The sequence below is a fragment of the Myotis daubentonii genome, chromosome 8, assembly GCF_963259705.1.
Source record: "Myotis daubentonii chromosome 8, mMyoDau2.1, whole genome shotgun sequence".
Taxonomy (NCBI): Eukaryota; Metazoa; Chordata; class Mammalia; order Chiroptera; family Vespertilionidae; genus Myotis; species Myotis daubentonii.
The window spans coordinates 95028931-95046863 of NC_081847.1; the positions used below are offsets into that span (position 1 = coordinate 95028931).

At 55.1% G+C, this 17933-nt stretch overlaps 1 protein-coding gene across 7 annotated transcripts in view; it reads right to left on the minus strand.

Annotated features, from left to right (window-relative positions):
* Window positions 1-278: 278 nt before the first annotated feature.
* OSBPL1A (oxysterol binding protein like 1A) overlaps window positions 279-17933 on the minus strand; it is a 117705-nt gene continuing 100050 nt past the window's right edge. For all 7 annotated transcript variants that reach the window (XM_059707449.1, XM_059707448.1, XM_059707454.1 and 4 more), the window contains 10 exons: window positions 13634-13768; window positions 12943-13040; window positions 11984-12166; window positions 9793-9900; window positions 8931-9020; window positions 6612-6738; window positions 5864-5980; window positions 5177-5300; window positions 3776-3866; window positions 279-1344 (listed from right to left, as the gene is read on the minus strand). In XM_059707449.1, the coding sequence (XP_059563432.1) occupies window positions 1242-1344; window positions 3776-3866; window positions 5177-5300; window positions 5864-5980; window positions 6612-6738; window positions 8931-9020; window positions 9793-9900; window positions 11984-12166; window positions 12943-13040; window positions 13634-13768 (1176 nt within the window). In that variant the 3' untranslated portion in view covers window positions 279-1241. The remainder of the gene's footprint in view (window positions 1345-3775; window positions 3867-5176; window positions 5301-5863; window positions 5981-6611; window positions 6739-8930; window positions 9021-9792; window positions 9901-11983; window positions 12167-12942; window positions 13041-13633; window positions 13769-17933) is intronic.

The window sequence follows — 17933 nt, forward strand, 5'->3', positions numbered from 1 at the left end:
TTCCCGCTGATTCCAGAGCGGACAGGAGAGGGGGGAGGGGGGACTGGGGGGAGCGACCCCCAGGGTGAGGGTCCGGACCCGCCGCCTCCTGTGCGCCCCGCGCCGGGGATGAGCCGCGCCCGGAGCCCTAATGGGGACTCGAACCCCGACCTCCTGGCTCAACCCCGGAGCCGCCCGCCCGGCCGGGCAGTGCAAGGACCTTCGTGGTCACTTCGGGTTGCACGGAGCTGGCGACGTGAGCACATTCGACAGCTGAACGAAAGAAATCACGCTTTGGGGACGCTCTAAAGCCTTTATTTTGCATCAGGTAGATTATTTCGTCATAACACTTGTTAAGGTCAGGACAGCAACGAGAATCATTTACTGCAGCCGCCGGGCAGCCGCTCGCCCGGGGGTAAATGCAGGGCCAGGCTCCTGGGCAGCGTCTCCCGGGCCCGCAGACCTGGGAGCCCGGCCCGTCCACAGGTCCATGCGGCTGAACTTCCCGCGGCCGCCGAGTCATTATGTCACAACGGTGATTAAACTCTATTTCTAGGGCATGTCTGTGAAGTGCTAGAGTTCATACATATTTTCAGTTTGAACATGGACAGTTAAACACTTCTTAATCCTAGCGGCTGGTTACAGGGTTGTGGAAGTAAACAGCACTGCAAGAAGCAAAGGAAAGGCCTTTCGTCCGTTCATTAGAATCCTCGAGGCAGAGCCGCCCGTGGCTCCCCGCCCGGCCGGCCTGTGTGGAGGGAGGGGCTGGGGGCCGATGGACCGGCCTCTCCCCCAAGCTCTCTCTGCACCTGAGCGGCCAGCAGTGTCAGGAGAGGTCGATGCCTCTCGAAGTCACATCTAAAACATTCAAGCCCGACAGCATAAAGTAGCCAAAATAACTCTGTAATTTTATAAAGCTAAGTTACATGTAGGTATATAATTTCATAAAGCTGAAGTTACATTCAGGTATCCGCCTTCCGGAGCCTCGAAGCCGCGGAAAGCGCCCGCCCGCAGTTCTCTGCCCTCTGTACACAACAGCGCCCCACTCAGCACCTTCAGCAGCAAAAGGACCCATTTTCTGGGAGGTTCCCATCACCGGGGTCACCTTGTGCCCTATTTTGGGGGGTGAAATGCAAGTGATGAGCGGGGTTTTCTTTCTTTTTTTTTTTTTTAAAGATGAGTAGAAACCAAAGAAAAACATTTAAAAACACAGGTTTCGGACGGATTTGTGGATGAGCCCCACGCCCTGCCTTGTCTGCACTTTAATAAATGTCAGGCAAGTTCGAGTAGTTTCTGTCCCAGTAGCTGCCGGAGTAGAGCCAGTCCTGGGCCCCGTTGTGGGGGTTGGGGCCTTGATGGAACCACCTGTGGGGAGAGAGGCCAAGGTTTAGGGGGCTGGCAGCCCCAGGACCTCCCTGGGCAGCAGTTCACAGGAAGGTGTGAGGTAAGGGCTTGCAGATTCCCCACAGCACTTACCCAAGTTGCTTTGCAGAATTAGGATCTCCTGTCTCTAAGGGTTGTTAGAACCAATGTTTTTGTCTAATTGTTCATCCTCTAGGCCCACTACCTTCCACTAGAAGTCCTTCTTTTAAAAGCAATTAGAAATTAGGAGTTATTTTCTTCGTATATGTTGTAACCGGACAATCGATGGGTCCGCGCTGCCTGTCACTACTTGAGCCAATTCAGCAGAGAGGGTGGAATCCTCTATGAGCATTTACCCCAATCCTGCTGGCAGCTGGGAGAGCCAAAGGTCACCCACAAGTCTGCTCTGTCCCCCACCATCAGCAGCTGCTTGTATTGGGCAGAAGGACAGAGATTACATGGGAAAGTAGGCAAAGGGACTCCACTAGAAGTCCTTCTTTTAAAAGCAATTAGAAATAGGGAATTGGGATAAAATGAACTTTCACGACTTAACTGCAGTAATGTTTTTGCACAGTTCAGAGTAAATGTCCCCCTCCCCCCCGAAAAAAAAACCTTAAAGCTCCATTGTACAAAAGAGCTGGATGTTGAGGAGATGAATACCTCGTCCAAGCTAATAGTGATATCAAAGTTGAGTTTGATTTTAAAGACCGTGGCTTTTCAAACATATCGCACTACACTACACGTAGTTCACGGGAGGGCGTCTCACCCACATCTCCTGGGTCTCCACCTTCTCTGTGCTAACATGGCCTGGGGCTGCATACCAGCCTCCAGCATCCTAACCTGTCTTCTAATCTGCTCTAGTCATTGTCTTGCCCTTTAAAGACCAGTGGCCCCTTTCCCAGGGCCCCAGCTTCCTCTCTGTCAGGGGAGTGCAGGCCACTTGCCCAGAGATTCAGGTGAGTGCAACGTCTTCTAACTAGGATTTTGTTTTCAGAGTAACACTTAGGAACATAGTCTTAACTGCCTTTGCCATTCTCTCCAAATAAATCGCTTCTAATAATATTTAGCGATTAAATATTTAGAGATTAAAAGTGAGGTGAGCCCGGCTGGTGTGGCTCAGTGGTTAAGTAACAACCTATGAACCAGGAGGTCAGGGTTTGATTCCTGGTCAGGGCACATGCCGGGATTGTCAGCTTGATCCCCAGTGTGGGACGTGGAGGCAGCCGATCAGTGATTCTCATCACTGATGTTTCTCTCTCCCTCTCCCTTCCTCTCTGAAATCAATAAAAATATATATCTTTTAAAAAGTGAGGTTTGATTTGTTTGCTAAGTCCCAAATGTTCCTATCACTACAGAAGCATTAAAAGCCCTGAGAAAAACCACTGGAGGCCAGGCCAACTCCTTGAAGCATCATTTAGTAAATGCCCATTGGACAGAGTGTTCTAGAATAAAATCACATACATTATTTAGCTCTGCGGCTTTTCCCTAATTAGAAAATGGAAAAGCCTCGTGTAGACGATCAAAATATCTATCATTCAAGCTTTGGTAACCAACTAGATAAATATTAAGGGCCCATGACTTGGTCGAAGTCACAGAACTGCTGCCCAGTGCGAAGTACAGTTATGCTCTTTGGGTCTCAAAACCGGAGCAGCAGCAGAGCCGACAACAGAGAAGATGGCAGGTCCGAGTCAGGGAGCGACAAGGAACTTCAAACACCCACCGGCCAGGCCGCCACCTTCTCCCATACCGAGCGAGCGGAGGGAGCGGGAGGAGGAAGCTGGCGGGAGCCATTTCGCAAAGTGGCGGGCTTGGTAGCAAAGGCTGTTTTTTCTAAGGACCGTGTCAGGCCTGCAGGCCCCCCGGCGGCTCGTTGGGGGTGGGGGCCCTCCCTGACTCTGCACTGGGGAGGGGGCTTGGACCTTGGGGTGGATGGTCTGATGCAAAGGGTTAGGCTTCCGTTCAGCTCCTGAGTCTTAAAAAATCACTTTCAAAACTCAGAAATTTATGGTCCACTTTCTACTTCTGAGCGGAGTCCGGTGTCCTTCACCCAAATGCTATGTCCATACTCGCCCAGTCCCTCGTGTCTGGAAGAGGAGAGACCTGTCTACCGTCCCGACACCGGCCCAGGTGAGCAGGCGGCCGAGATGTGTGCAGGCCGGCGCCTGCGTGGCTTCCCTCCCTCCCTGGGGAGGCAGGGCCCTGCTGGGAGGCTCCCCTTAACTGGCATTTTCCTGGCATGACTGTGGGCACATCGATACTTCAACTTCCAAACAGCCCTTCTCTTGGCGGCGCAAGGGGTTGGTGCAGAGAACCCCTCTTGGCCCAGGAGCAGCCTGGGGGGCACCTGAGCCTGCTCTGCCATTCCCCACGCCCACACCTGCGCCCCAGGGCAGCCAAGACGCCCATGCAGAGCCCGCCCCCAGGTCCCAGGCACCTGGTCCTCCAGTCCTCCTCCGACCTGGACCTGTTCTTGCGCGCGGCTCTCTGCTTCTCCTCCAGGCGTTTCTTCTCTTCACTGGCGAGATCTGAAACGAACACGGACGGGACCGCTTATGGGGCAGCAAGAAGCGCATCCCCGGGGTGAGCACGAGCTCCCGTTTCAGACACACCCCCAGCCGCCGGCGGTGAACCTGGGACCTGTGCCCAGGTCGGCGGAGGCACGGCCGGGCCTGAGCAGCAGCGCCTTCCCCAGAAGGAACCACCGCGGTGAGCGGCTGGGCGGAGAGACGCCACACGCGGACTTTTCTAAAGTCTCACTGAGACCTGGAGCGCCTCCACTCCTTCCTGGCGGATCCCAACGACTTTCAGAAACACTGTGCGCCGTGGCCCCCCCAACTCAGCTGGGTGTTTAGTTAGAACACGCCTTCTGCGGGCGCTGCGGACCCTGGGGGGGCTGCCCTGCCCACACTCACTGCCCCCAGCCTCTGCCCAGCAGCCAGGAGTGCCCCGCTGTGACAGCCAGGCCCCTGGGAAAGTGCCCCCTCGGAGACCCCATGACCGGGAGGAAATGCAACACCAGGAGATAGAGAAGTTGTCATTAGCCAAAGGGCGCAAAGCTCTTTGAGGCTTAGCAGACGATATTTAATTCTAAAATACACAGAAAATCATCAGTCTGAGGCACTTTAAAGCGATAAAAATGTTGTCATCTTTTCAGCTTCCTCTCTGGCGTTTAAGATACGATTTTGGTTAGAACAGGCTGCTGGTTGCCAGGTGGGAGGGGTGGGGCTCGGGGAAAGGTGAAGGGATGAAAATGGGCAAACTGGCAGCCGCAGAATCCACAGGGATGTGAGCACGGCACAGGGAGCAGTCAGTGACGCTGTAACCACTGCACATGTGTGGGGGGGGGGGGGCGGGCGTGCTAGCCTCACGGGGGATCACTAAGTTACTCCAGTCTCACCACCATGCTGCACCTGAAGCTAACAGTGGTGGATGTCAGTGTGACTGAAGAAGGAAAGACGGTACTGCCTCGCTTACGCAGAGTGTGCAGTTACCAGGGGCACAGGCCTGACGATGGAGCTAGTACAGTCTACCTCAGCTTTCCAAACCTAAAACGAAGTTACCAAGTTTAAATCACATTTTAATTTTAAAATGTCTAAGAAGCATGTCTCCAAGGGCTGGTTGTCCTCGTGGGCCCTCCGAGTGCGGGCGAGAGCCAGGGAGACTGACAGCTGGGGGGGGGGGGGGGGGGGCGCGGCTGCCGCTCTGCCTTTCCTAGGACGTAACGAACACCCGAGAGACTAAAATGCGTGTCCTCCAAGGGCACCAGCGACCGCCAGGAACAGACCCGACCACCACCCACAGGAGCCACGCTCCCGCAGGACCGCCCGCCACGCACCGATCTCCCCGTTCTCCATGGCCCTGATGTCGGGCCGCAGCCGGCAGTCCGTCTTGGGAATCACGCTCTCCATGTCCTTGTCGATCTCGTTCAGCACCATGGCGAAGCTGGTGAAGTTGTACATCTGCAAGAAGCAGGTGCCACGTGAGCAGGTGCCAGGACACCGGGCACCAGGGAACGGCGGACGCGGAGCAGGTCTGATCTGACGGGGACCCGCCTGTGTCAGGCCAGGACCGTGCCCGTCTCCACTGGCGTCGGGGCCGCCTGTGGGCATCGGCCCGAAGGCACCTGGAAGCAGGCCTCACAGAATGGACACCCCGTGTCGCCGCCAGGTTAGGCAGAACTATCAGCACCGTCAATATTCTCTCTACGTTCGTCATGGAAATCATTCCCTGCTGGCCCGCAAGAGGCTGCGTCCACTTCACTGAATGAAGCCAGTGCCACTCCTAAGGAATCACCAGCCCCCGTCCCAACACCTCTGCCCGGCCAGGCACGGGGGATGCCCGCACAAAGTCCTGGCTCTCAGGGTCAGGGTGAGCGGGAACTGCACCCCGAGCCCACGGGGAACACCTGGGGCCTGTCGGGACCCCTCTCCCCCGCATCCCGCCAGCAGGGCCTGCACACGCGGGAAGAGCAGCCTCGGGGCTGAACGTGGACAGAAGGCCGTGCCCGCCAGCGCAGCCTCACCTGCGCGGAGTTGGGGGGCCGGGGGGCTATCCGCCACAGGAGGACGCTCCCGGGGATGACAAACACGCTCTCAGAATCGGGCATCGGCATCTCATCTGACTCCTCAGACGCGCTCACCTGGAGGACCCAGCAGATGGGCGGAATCAGAACGTTTTAAAGGAATAACTTACAAATTGGAAAACGCACCATTTATGCACTGCACCCCCAGGACGGACCCTGCCTGGCCGGCCCGACTCTCCTTCTCAGCTCCTTCCTGGCCCTCGGCCTCGGGCGTCGGTAAAGCCACAGCCATCAAGCCAGGAGCTTGGTGTTTGCAGCCTCAGTGGCGTTTGCATTTCAAGGCGTTACTGTCACCACCACTTCCACTCCCGTGTTTTCATGTTGTGTGTGTTTTTAAGGCAGAATAACTCAGTTGAGTATTTACTGGAACATGATGAGAACTTCACGCGAAGGTTATTTTCTTGGGGCAGTTAACGAAATGATCACTGACACAAAACCAGCAGACATCCCCAGAGCATGTGACAAGAAAAGAACCCTGGCGATGAACACGCTTTAAAAGGAATCCTGGAGAAGCATCTGTTCGTTAAAAACGTTCGAGGACTCTCATTTATACGTTGATTAAAACAAGACTCAAGGAGAAAATTATATGCGTGAGCAGGATAGAAACAAGGTCAGATTGAGACCTCGGACAGGCCGCCCCCAAGGGATGAAGACATGGCCCCCCGATACCACCATCCAGGAGGCTCACCTGTTTGCTGTGCTTCTTCTCTTCAGTGTTTTTCTTATCGTTTTTTTTGAAGGCGTCGAACGTGGCAGGGTCGACACTATACAGACATTCAGTCCACTTCCCATAGAGGGCACACAGCTTCTTTTTGCTGCCGAGAGACAATAAGACTCAGCCAGCAATCAAACCAGAGCTCACCTATCCCTGACTGTTATTATAAAGCAGCTTATTATCAGACTAGAGGCCCAGTGCATGAAATTCATGCACTGGCGGGGGGGAGGGGGTGGAAGCGTCTCTCAGCCCGGACTGCACCCTCTCGCAGTCCGGGAGCCCTCAGGGGATGTCCGACTGCCTGCATAGGCCCACTTCGGGGAGAGGGCCTAAGCCGGCAGGTGGACATCCTTAGCACTGCTGCAGAAGCGGGAGAGGCTCTAGCCACCACCACTGCGCTTGCCAGCCATGAGCCTGGCTTCTGGTGAGAGGCACTCTCCCTATAGGAGCACACTGACCACCGGGGGCAGCTCCTGCATTGAGCATCTGTCCCCTGGTGGTCAGTGCACGTCATAGCGACTGGTTGTTCTGCAATTCTGTCGATTTGCATATTAGCCTTTTATTACATACTAGAGGCCCGGTGCACAAAAATCTGTGCACTCGGCGGGGGGGGGGGGGGGGAGGGAGGGTCCCTCAGCCTGGCCTGTGACCTCTCGCAGTCTGGGACCCCTCAGGGGATGACCACCTGCTGGCTTAGGCCTGCTCCCAGGTGGCAGAGGGCAGGCCCAATCCCTAGGTGCAGCCCCTGGTCGGGCTCAGAGCAGGGCTAACTGGGGAGTTGGGGCACCGCCCCTGTCATGCACAGAGCAGGGCGGATCGGGGGGTTGCGATGCCACCCTCAGTCACTCTCAGGGTAGGGCTGATTGGGGGGTTGGGGCACCGCCCCCTGTCACACTCAAGGCAGGGTCGATGGGCAGGTTGCAGCGCCACCTCCTGTCACACACAGAGCAGGGCCAATCAGGGGGTTGGGGCACTGCCCCCTGTCACACACAGATCAGGGCCCATCAGGGGGGTTGGGGCTCCGTACCCTGTCATGCACAGAGCAGGGTCGATCAGGGGGTTGGGGAGCTCCCCCCTGTCACTCACAGAGTAGGGCCGATAAGGGAGTTGGAGCACCGCCCCCTTCACACACAGAGCAGGGCGGATCAGAGGGTTGGGGCGCCGTACCCTGTCACACTCAGGGCAGGGCCGATGGGGAGGTTATGGCTCTACCCTGTCACACACAGAGCAGGGCCCGTGGGGGGCGGTTGGGGTGCCGCCCTCTATCACCCACAGAGCAGGGCCGATCAGGGGGTTGGGGTACCACAGCCTGTCACACACAGAGCCGCAGGGCAATCAGGGGGTTGGGGCGCCTTCCCCTGTCACGAACAGAGCAGGGCGGATAGGGAGGTTGTGGCCCTGCCCCCTGTCACACACAGAGCCGCAGGGCGATCTGGGGGTTTGGGCGCTGCCCCGTCACGCTGATCCCGGTGCCAGGAGGCATATTACCCTTTTACTATATAGGATAGAGGCCTGGTGCATGGGTGGGGGCCGGCTGGTTTGCCCTGAAGGGTGTCCTGGATCAGGGTGGGGGTCCCCACTGGGGTGCCTGGCCAGCCTGGATGAGGGGATGATGGGTGTTTGCAGCTGGTCACACACCCTTCAGGGTGGGGGTCCCCACTGGGGTGCCTGGCCAGTCTGGGTGAGGGGCTGAGGGCTGTTTTCAGGCTGGCGGGTGACTGAAGCTCCCAACCGCTTTTTTTCTTTTTTTTTTTATTCTGGGCCAGCTTTAGCTCTGAGGTTTGGCTCCACCTCTTAGGCCTCCGCTGCTGAAAGCAGGTTTCTGGCCTTTGTTTACCTTCTGTATTTGAAACAATGTTGCGATCCTGCTGGCTGAAGCCCAGCCGACTAAAGCAGGTTTTTGGGGTTTTGTTTAGCTTCTATATTTGTAACATAGTTGCTTAGAGTTGCAGCTCAGAGGCCGGCAGCGGCAGGCGGGGAACGTTGGAGTCCTCTGTCACTGAAGCAAGCAAACCTCATGTTCGCTTTAAGCTGCCTGGCTGCCGGCCGCCATCTTGGCTGGCAGTTAATTTGCAAATCACCCTGATTAGCCAATGGGAAGGGTAGCGGATGTACAGCTAATTACCATGTTTCTCTTTTATTAGATAGGAAGATTCTTTAAAGAAACAGATTGCCTATAAGAAAGGTATTCAATGTATTGAAATGCTTCTTTCTGAGGTTAAGGCAGCAGATTTCAATACTATTTAGCAAACTACACCTATATTATTCAAGCATTTTAAATGGACACTTTACCTTTTATCTTGAATGTAGCCTTCGACTTTGTGTAATTCCTTCCCAAAAAGGCCACATGGCTTGAAATTCAACACACATTTGTCCCCGGTCCTACGAAGGAGACAGGGAGCTCAGGTTACCCCTCAGCGCGGCAGAGGCCGGAGAGAATGAGGATTGTGGTGACGTTCCCCGCAGCACTGCCACTGGGCCCACGACAAGGAAAAGTGAAGCACGGCCCTAAAGAGTAAGTGGCTTGTTGCTATGGAATGAGTATCTGTGTGTCTCCAAGTCCATATGTTAAAGCCCTAGCCCCCGACGAGGTGGAGTTTGGAGGTTAGTAGGTCTCGAGGGTGGAGCCCTGCGAAGAGGGTTAGTGCCCTCAGAAGAGACAGGAGAGATGCGCGCACGCTCTCTCTCTCTCTGCTAGGTGAAGACACACAGCATGGCCACCTGCAAACCAGAAGAGGGCTTCCCAGGTATCACCTCTGCCCCTTCATCTGGGATGTGCCGCCCCCCACGCCGTGGAAAGTGAAGTCCCACTGTTACGGCCCAAGCGCGCACGACCCTTGCCTAAGGTCTCAAAGGAGGCTTTGAACCCACTCTTCCTAACTGTTATATCCCCAACCCCACCCTCTGCGCGAATAATATAAACTCAACATAAGCACAGCGAGCGGCTGTATTAAGATTCATCGAGGCTGGGGCAGCTCAGACGTCACCGAGTTCACACTCATCAGAAACAGCAATGAGCTCTGTTCATCAGATGAATGGACGCCTACTCTCTTCTAGTGATAGTGCTTGTTTGCGTTTATCGAGAGCTTTTCTTAACAAAGCCACTGAGAGCGATGGTGACACGGAAGGGAGCCGGGTGCCCACGGGGCCTCACTTGTGGTTGGTGATTTCCACGTTGCCGTACTGCTCGATCCAGAGCTTCCCCACGATGATGTTGTGCACACAGCAGGTCGGGTTTGTCCACGTATATGCCTCATTGTGTCTAAAAAACAAAAGTAAAGCCAAACCCAGAAACATAAGCAGGAAGTGCTGTTTTGTTTTAAAAGCGCATTTGTCTCAAATGCCACTGCTGAGGACAGCCACTCTGAGCTCTGGGGAGCGGGCTCCGGGGTGTTGGCTGTCGGCAAAGCAGGGTCGCCTGACCACTTTGTTTCTTAAAAGGACGCAAAAGCTTCAGGAAAAACTGCCCTGTAACCACCACCAAACTCCAAACACGCGATGTGTATCACCATCCAAGGCATGCAAAAGTTAGGTGAGAACATATTAAAAAAAATAAAATTAGAGGCAGGAAATAAAATGAAGGCCTGTTATTTGGCACTTTCCAGAGCACGTACCCTGTACCCTCAGCTCATCAAAGGGAAAAAGTCACGTGTGAGAATAAGCTCCATTGTTTTTAATCCTCACCTGAGGATTTGTTTATTGATCTGAGAGAAAGAGGAAGGGGGGGGGGCGGGGGGAGGGAGAGAGAGAGAGAGAGAGAGACACTGATGTGAGAGAGAAACACTGACCGGTTGCCTCCAGCGCACGCCCTGAACAGGGATGGAACCTGCGACCTCGGTATGTTCCCTGTCCGACGGCCAGGCGACGGCTCCAGCGGAACATATGCCCAGGGCATCCTAGCAGTGGGGTGATGTCCTAATAACCTCTGAGATTAGCTTCTCAGTGTGTATGATGCATTTTGAATTCTGTATGTGAATTTCTTATTTCTGAGTAGTGTTCCAATCACTCACTGATCCAGTTTTGGTGACAGTGAACAGAATACTGTACATATCTGTGCTGGTTTATGTGAGAAGAGGAGTCTCCGTGTCTCTGGAGCAGGGGGCCATTTGGACATTTGTACAGTCCAGGTCTTTCCTGCCAGCAGGAAGGACAGGCCCACGTGGGCAGAGTCTGTCTTCCCTGGAACTGAGAGCTCAGGTCTTTTCTACGGGAAAGCAGAGAACTTGCCGCTGACCAAAGGTCTGCGATGGCCTCACGCTGTCTCAGCGATCCAGAGCGAGTCCATTTTGGAAGATGGTTAAACGAAGCGTTAGCGCGCGATCTACAGAAAGCGTGTTTCATAAGAACCACCACAAAGCGGCTAACTGCTTGCTAACTCACAACAGATCCAAACAACAAGTTAACTTTTCAAACACACCCAGACCGATCGGCACTGGCCATTACCACGCCTCTCAGTTCTTCTACCTGCAGGTAGGTTGCGTATACTCACGCGTGATGCGTATAGTCGTGCGTGATGCGTATACTCGCGCGTGATGCGTATACTCGTGTGAATATATATACTCCTGCGTGATGCATATACTCGCGCGTGATGCGTATACTCGCGCGTGATGCATATACTCGCGCGTGATGCGTATACTCGTGTGAATATATATACTCCTGCGTGATGCATATACTCGTGCGTGATGCGTATACTCGCGTGTGATGCGTATACTCGTGTGAATATATATACTCCTGCGTGATGCATATACTCGTGCGTGATGCGTATGCTCGTGTGTGATGCGTATAGTCGCGTGTGATGCGTATACTCGCGTGTGGCGTGTATACTCGCGTGTGATGCATATACTCGTGCGTGATGCGTATACTCGCGCGTGATGCGTATACTCGTGTGAATATATATACTCCTGCATGATGCATATACTCATGCGTGATGCGTATACTCGTGTGATGTGTATAGTCGCGTGTGATGCGTATACTCGCGCGTGATACGTATACTCGTGTGAATATATATACTCCTGCGTGATGCATATACTCGTGCGTGATGCGTATACTCGCGTGTGATGCGTATACTCGTGTGAATATATATACTCCTGCGTGATGCATATACTCCTGCGTGATGCGTATACTCGCGCGTGATGCGTATACTCGTGTGAATATATATACTCCTGCGTGATGCATATACTCGCGCGTGATGCATATACTCGTGCGTGATGCGTATACTCGTGTGATGCGTATAGTCGCGTGTGATGCGTATACTCGTGTGAATATATATACTCCTGCGTGATGCATACGTGTGATGCGTATACTCGTGTGCACGTGTATATACAAATGGCTTGGCCCCAACTTACTCGAGAAGCTCCAGGGTGATGGTCCCTTTGGGCTCTGCTTCAACGCTCTTGCCCCAGAACTTGAGTTTGGGGTAGATGGAGCCGTGGAAGACGAAGTCGTTGTTCAGCCCCTCAGCATGGAAGGCGCTGATGGGCGGGTGATGGCTGACCTGCTCGGAGATGAGTCTGAAACCAAGGTCATCTCTAAAGATTAAGAATAAAGTCACATTGTCATTAATTCTCATCATGGATTGTGTACATTACTGTCATTTCAGTCAAAAAATATACAAACTCAACAAAGTAAATAATTCTTTATTATCCTGATGAAAGAACAAGTTAATATAAACGGTACAAATGCACCCAAACTGCTAAGTCCTCTCTTACTATAACTCTAGCCATTTAAACTTATTAAAATAAAGAAAAACGTGAATTTCAGTGAGTTGCACAAACTGAGAATGAATATTAGCAATGGAAGCCTGAAACGTTTCATTCCTTCCCGATCAGATAGAAGGGCCTAGTGTGTCGACTGTCAACTATCAGGGAATGAATGAGATCAGAACTGTGCAGAGAACCGAGACACTCAGAAAATTAAAGCCACGTGAATCCCTAATCGCGAGCAAGCACGAAGCAGGCTGCGGCCGGCACACGATGGCGATGCAGACACACTCGCTGCCTTTACGCCAACTGGACACATTTATACAAAGACGTTTCGTATGGTTATAAACCCCAACCCCGTCTTACGATCCACATAAGAACAGGAATCGTGACGTCCCCACAACCGCATGTTCTAATGTCTGCTGTGCGAGGTTTCAATGTGTGCGGCATCGTCCCTAAAACAGTCAGTATCACAGAAACAAACATCCAAACTGTTCGCTTGCTCTGGTCACACAACATCATCGGTGATGCTCAGAATATGCATTTTCTCTTTTCACTTTAAAAGTTACACGAATCGTGCACATCCACACAGAGAGAGATCTCACCGGACCAGCTCGTACGTCTCTCCCAGCAGCGGGTTGAAGGGCTTCCCCGTGCGCTCCCACTGCGAGGCCACGGCGGACACGGCGAACGCGGCCACACACTGTGGACGGGACGGGCAGCAGGCGGTTAGAACAGCCTCGCCTGCTCCTTGTCAGGCACAGAAATTCTGCTTCGGGCTGTAATGGACAGCCTGGCCGGCGGGGCTCAGGGGTCGAACGACGACCTATGACCCAGGAGGTCACGGTTCGATCCCTGTCAGGGCACAGGCCCGGGGTGTGGGCTCCATCCCCAGTGGGGGGCGTGCAGGAGGCAGCCAATCCATGAATCCCTCTCATCGACATTTCTCCCTCTCCCTTCCTCTCTGAAATCAATAAAAATACGGTTTTTTAAAAAATAAAATAAAATGAAGACTCAGAACAGCTCAGCAGCCCTGGGTGTGCCCTGGACCCTCCTGCTTCCCCACGGGGCTCCAGGGTCCTCCCACCCCGTGGCGCTCTGACCGGGGACGGCGGGAAGGACGCAGAGGACACCAGACCAGCCGCCTCTGTTCCAGGACATTCCCCAGCCGCCTGCTGGGCCACAGGACGCCGTGTCGCGTGTTTGGGGTGGGGCCGAGGCGGGAGGCAGAGAAGTCTCAGGCCTCCCTAACCCCCCCCCCCCCCCCGCTCCAGGGCTGCTCGAGCCTCCGCCCACCTGCATCCTCTCCGCGGGGTCGGACAGCGAGCTGGCCTTCTGGATGAGGTACGTGTGCTCCATGTACTCGCTGAGTCGCTGCAGGAAGCTCAGGGGCTCGTTGAAGATAACGGGCATGGTGATCTTGGACAGCTCCTGGCAGAGAGAAGGGTCAGCGCCGCCCACTCAGCCAGTGCCCGCGGAGCCCACAGCCAGTGCCCGCGGAGCCCACAGCCAGTGCCCGCGGAGCCCACACAGCCAGTGCCCGCGGAGCCCACAGCCAGTGCCCGCGGAGCCCACACAGCCAGTGCCCGCGGAGCCCACAGCCGCGCCTGGGAGGGAGGGACGGGGAGGAGCGCCTCCTGGAGTGAACCCCAGTTCAACCCACCACCCGAGCGCCTGGCCGTGGGGCGCGTGTGGCGCGTGGGGCTGCTGAGCCAGGGCGGCAGGCGGAGCGGCCGGGAGCTCCCGCCAGGGAGCCGGGACCCGCTCCCCAGCGAGAGTCTGCTTCAGGTCAGAGTTAGGACACGGGCCGGGCGTGGAGACACGCCTAGTGGACTCGGGATGACCCGCCACCATCTGGTGCGAACAGTTTTCCAAAACAAATGTCAGGCTGTGTTGGAGGGGCAGCACTGAGATTTCCCGCGCACATGGACCCACTGTAGCTGTGCACGGACTAGAAGGCTCCGCCTGCGCGTCCACAGAGCAGGTTCGCTTCTGTCTGCAGAATTATACACTCACAGTCGACGTCCACCAATAACTCGGTAACTGGGTGGGGTTCTGTGACCTCAACTACAGCCTGTTCACGGCAAATGGCCAGCAAGCAGCAGGGGGTCCTTTAAAAAACTCACTAAGCAACAAACTTAACTTGGGATTCTCTGGAATGTTCTGGAACATTCTGGTACCTTCCCGACTTTCCACCTATGCTCTTTCCCTTTTTCTGGGGGTCGGGTCTTTCCTGAGCCTGCGGACTACAGACGGTCAGGGGACCTCTGCAAGGCGACCGACTGTTTGAGTCACTGTCCCAGCGCTGAGGTTTTCCCCGAAAACATTCCCGTTTTTACCGACCGGCACAATTAAAGAAAACATGACCTGCACAGAACTAGACCCGGAGCCCAGGAGGAGCCACCCCTGGCTCAGCGCCATGAACTGTCCCAGGACCAGGCCTACCGAGAGCAACGGTGGGCGACAGTATGCAGGCTCCTCGGAAAGACAAAACCAGAACCAGCACAGGATCCAGCGATCCCAGGCCTGGGTTACGGCCAAAGGAAACAAACGCTATCGCAAGGAACCATCTCTGCCCGCGCCCTCTGCTGCCTGCTGCCTGCGCCGCCTGCTCGCGCCTGACTGTGCCTGCCGCGAGGTCCTGGTGTCAGCAGGTCCCCTTGCTAAGGAGCTGCAGTGACATTCCTGGAGGGGGGTCACCCCTGCCTCACCCACTGCACCCCCACTGGGGGAGCACACTGCCAGCCCCCCCGCCCCCCGCGCTCCTGTGGGCTCCCACGGCCACGGAGCTGTTCCCCGCCGGGCCCTCAGCGCTCAGCACCGCGCTGCACTCGCCTGCCCGTCACCGTCACCGGGAGGCAAGCTCCTCGAATTCCAAACCTCCTGTTTAATGATTCACAGCAGCTCCCTGGCGCCACGGGGAACAAGTCGGTTACAAAGCCACATGCCCCGAACACAGTCTAACCTTACAAACACGCTATGTACAGACATGAGAACCAGTATCCAGTCACAGCACCAAGCTCACAGTCGCTGTCTCTAGGAGGTAGACTGTCCTCTTCACGCTTTCCCGTGTCCTCCACGTTCCCCACCGTGAACATCTACTGACCTTCCACCCAGGGGTCAAACCAGAGATCATTTCAAACCTAACACTTTCCACCTGGTGCAAGGACAGGACGGGGAAGCCAGCCTCGCACCGCAGAAACGGGTGCGCGCACACACATGCACACACACACCCACACATGCACACACGCGCACGCACACGCACGCACGTCGATCATAAAGCAGGCAAGAGAAAAGCAGTGTACGTGGCACAGAAAAAGCAGATCAATGAAGTGTGCGCAGGCTGCCAGGCCCCAAGGTAAGAGTCCATTGTAAACAGCAGGTGGGAAGGTGGCGCCAGGGCAGGGGTGGGGCGCTGGTGGTGGGAGCGGACTTTGAGCCCTGCCTGCATGGCAGAGACTTCTGTGGGCAGGTGGTGGTGGCAGAACTGCGTTCATGTAGTTCACGCCTCTGAGCGCACATGAAAAGCAGGCGAGACAGCACATTGTACGTCATAAGCAACCACAGTTTCTAGAGGAAGAGGAAAGGGCTCTGGGAGCCAGTGCCTGGCTGCCCACTGCTGTGTGCCCGGGAGCGAGCCCCTCACCCCCCAGTGGGGACTTCACTGCCCACCTCACAGGCTGGTCGAGATTAGGTCAGTTCACGTAAAACCACTTGGGATCGTGCCGGGCACACGCTAACGAGCGATCAACGCTGGCTACCGTCGTCACAGCACAGGCAGAGCGCGGGGCGTTCTCCACGGCCTGGAGGCAAAGCGCCTGCGAAGGCGCCTCTCGCCCTTGGCCTGGGCAGCCGGGCTCTAAAGAAGACACTGAGCACCGAGCACCAGGCACTGACTTCTGAGGGGAGGGAGGATGGAAAGGGCAGGCTCATCCTGGGTCCCGGCCGGCAGGGGTCGCTGCAGGCTGGCTGGGTGTCCTCCATCTGAGACCACAGCTCCGTCCAGGCAGGGGTGCCTGAGCTCCCCGCCCCCTCCCCACCCCGCCTCCGCCCGAGGAGCATGGGGCTCTCCGGCTCAGCTCTCTCCTTAAATCAGCATTCCTCTTTGCTGTGCACCATGGCAGGGGAGATTACTGAAGAAATGTGAAGGATTTAGTCATTAAAGAAATGAAGACGTTTGCCTAAAAGTTTGATTCTGGATTTTCCCCTGAAAACATCATGAGGCCATAAAGTGCTCACCGAGGGGGAGACCCTGTTGGGGTGAGGGCGGGTCAGATGGGCTCCTGGCCTAGGGGCCTCCTCCCCACTCCTCAGCAGCCGGGTCCGCCGCCCTCTCTCACATGCATCTCCCGGGAAAGGTCCGCACGAGCAGAACCCAACAGGGAAGTGTCCACTTGCCCGGCGGGTCAGCACCAGCTGAGTCAGCACAGCACGCACAGCCCGGCCGCGTGGCTCAGTGGTGAGCGTCGACCTATGAACCAGGTCAGGGTTCCCTTCCCAGTCAGGGCACAGGCCCCAGTTGTGGGCTCCATCCCCAGCGGGGGGGCGTGCAGGAGGCAGCCGATCCATGATTCTCTCTCATCATTGAGGGTTCTCTCTCTCTCCATCTCCCTCTCCCTTCATCTTTGAAATCAGTAAAAATATATTTTTTAAAAAAGTGTGGTACAAACTCCAGAGACCAACACATGAAGAACATGGTTTGAGCTCATTCAATGAGTAGGTTATTTTTTAATCACCTGGAATTCTAAAAGGCTTTTTAAATCCAAATTTGAAATCTAAAATAATGCAAACGCCTTCCTGCTTCCTTTAGTAACTCATGTGTCAGCTACGGGGACCCGGGGAGGTACGCATCTGTGCAAACACCGAGAGGGTAATGCCTTACTGTAATTAAGCAATGGAAGCCTGAAACGTTTCATTCCTGGAACGTGGGAGGGGACGAGGAGGACCCGAGAGGAAACGCACGCGTGCAGGCGGCGGGAAAGAGGCCTCCTCCCGGAGCAGCGCGTGCCGTTTACACAGCGACGGCCTGCGTTCCATCCCTCTACTCGTCTGCCATTATCTCTAAATGACCTTACAGCTATTCCAGTTGTAAAATCTACCGTCCTCGGATATTGAGGAGAAGCTCAGTGACACCGACGCCCCCTCGTTCCCTCTCGGACATGCATGGAGACACCACTTTCTTACGTTGGCTATTGCGTTTGGGAGATGTTGTATTCCACTCGCCAGTACTGTGTGTGTTCCCATAGGAAAGGCAGTGATGAGCAGCCTGCAGGCCAGGTTTCAGGGGGAAACAGTAGCTGGAATGCTCTTACCTCTGGGAGCTCAGGCAGCAGGGAAATTAAATATTTATGCCGAGCAATTGTGGACGAAAGGGGCCACACGCTGACCTGACAAGCTCAGGGAAGGCCTGCGTGGCAGCCTAGCAGACTCAGAGACCTAAAATAACCACAAAGGATGGTCTGAAATTAAACTTTAACTAAAAGCAGTTATGGTGGGCAGTTACGTCCTAAGCCAGTATCTTCACTGACAAGATCAACTTTGATCCTTACTGAGCCCATTTGCCTTTCTGCCTCTAAGATAACATTCCCTTGAAATG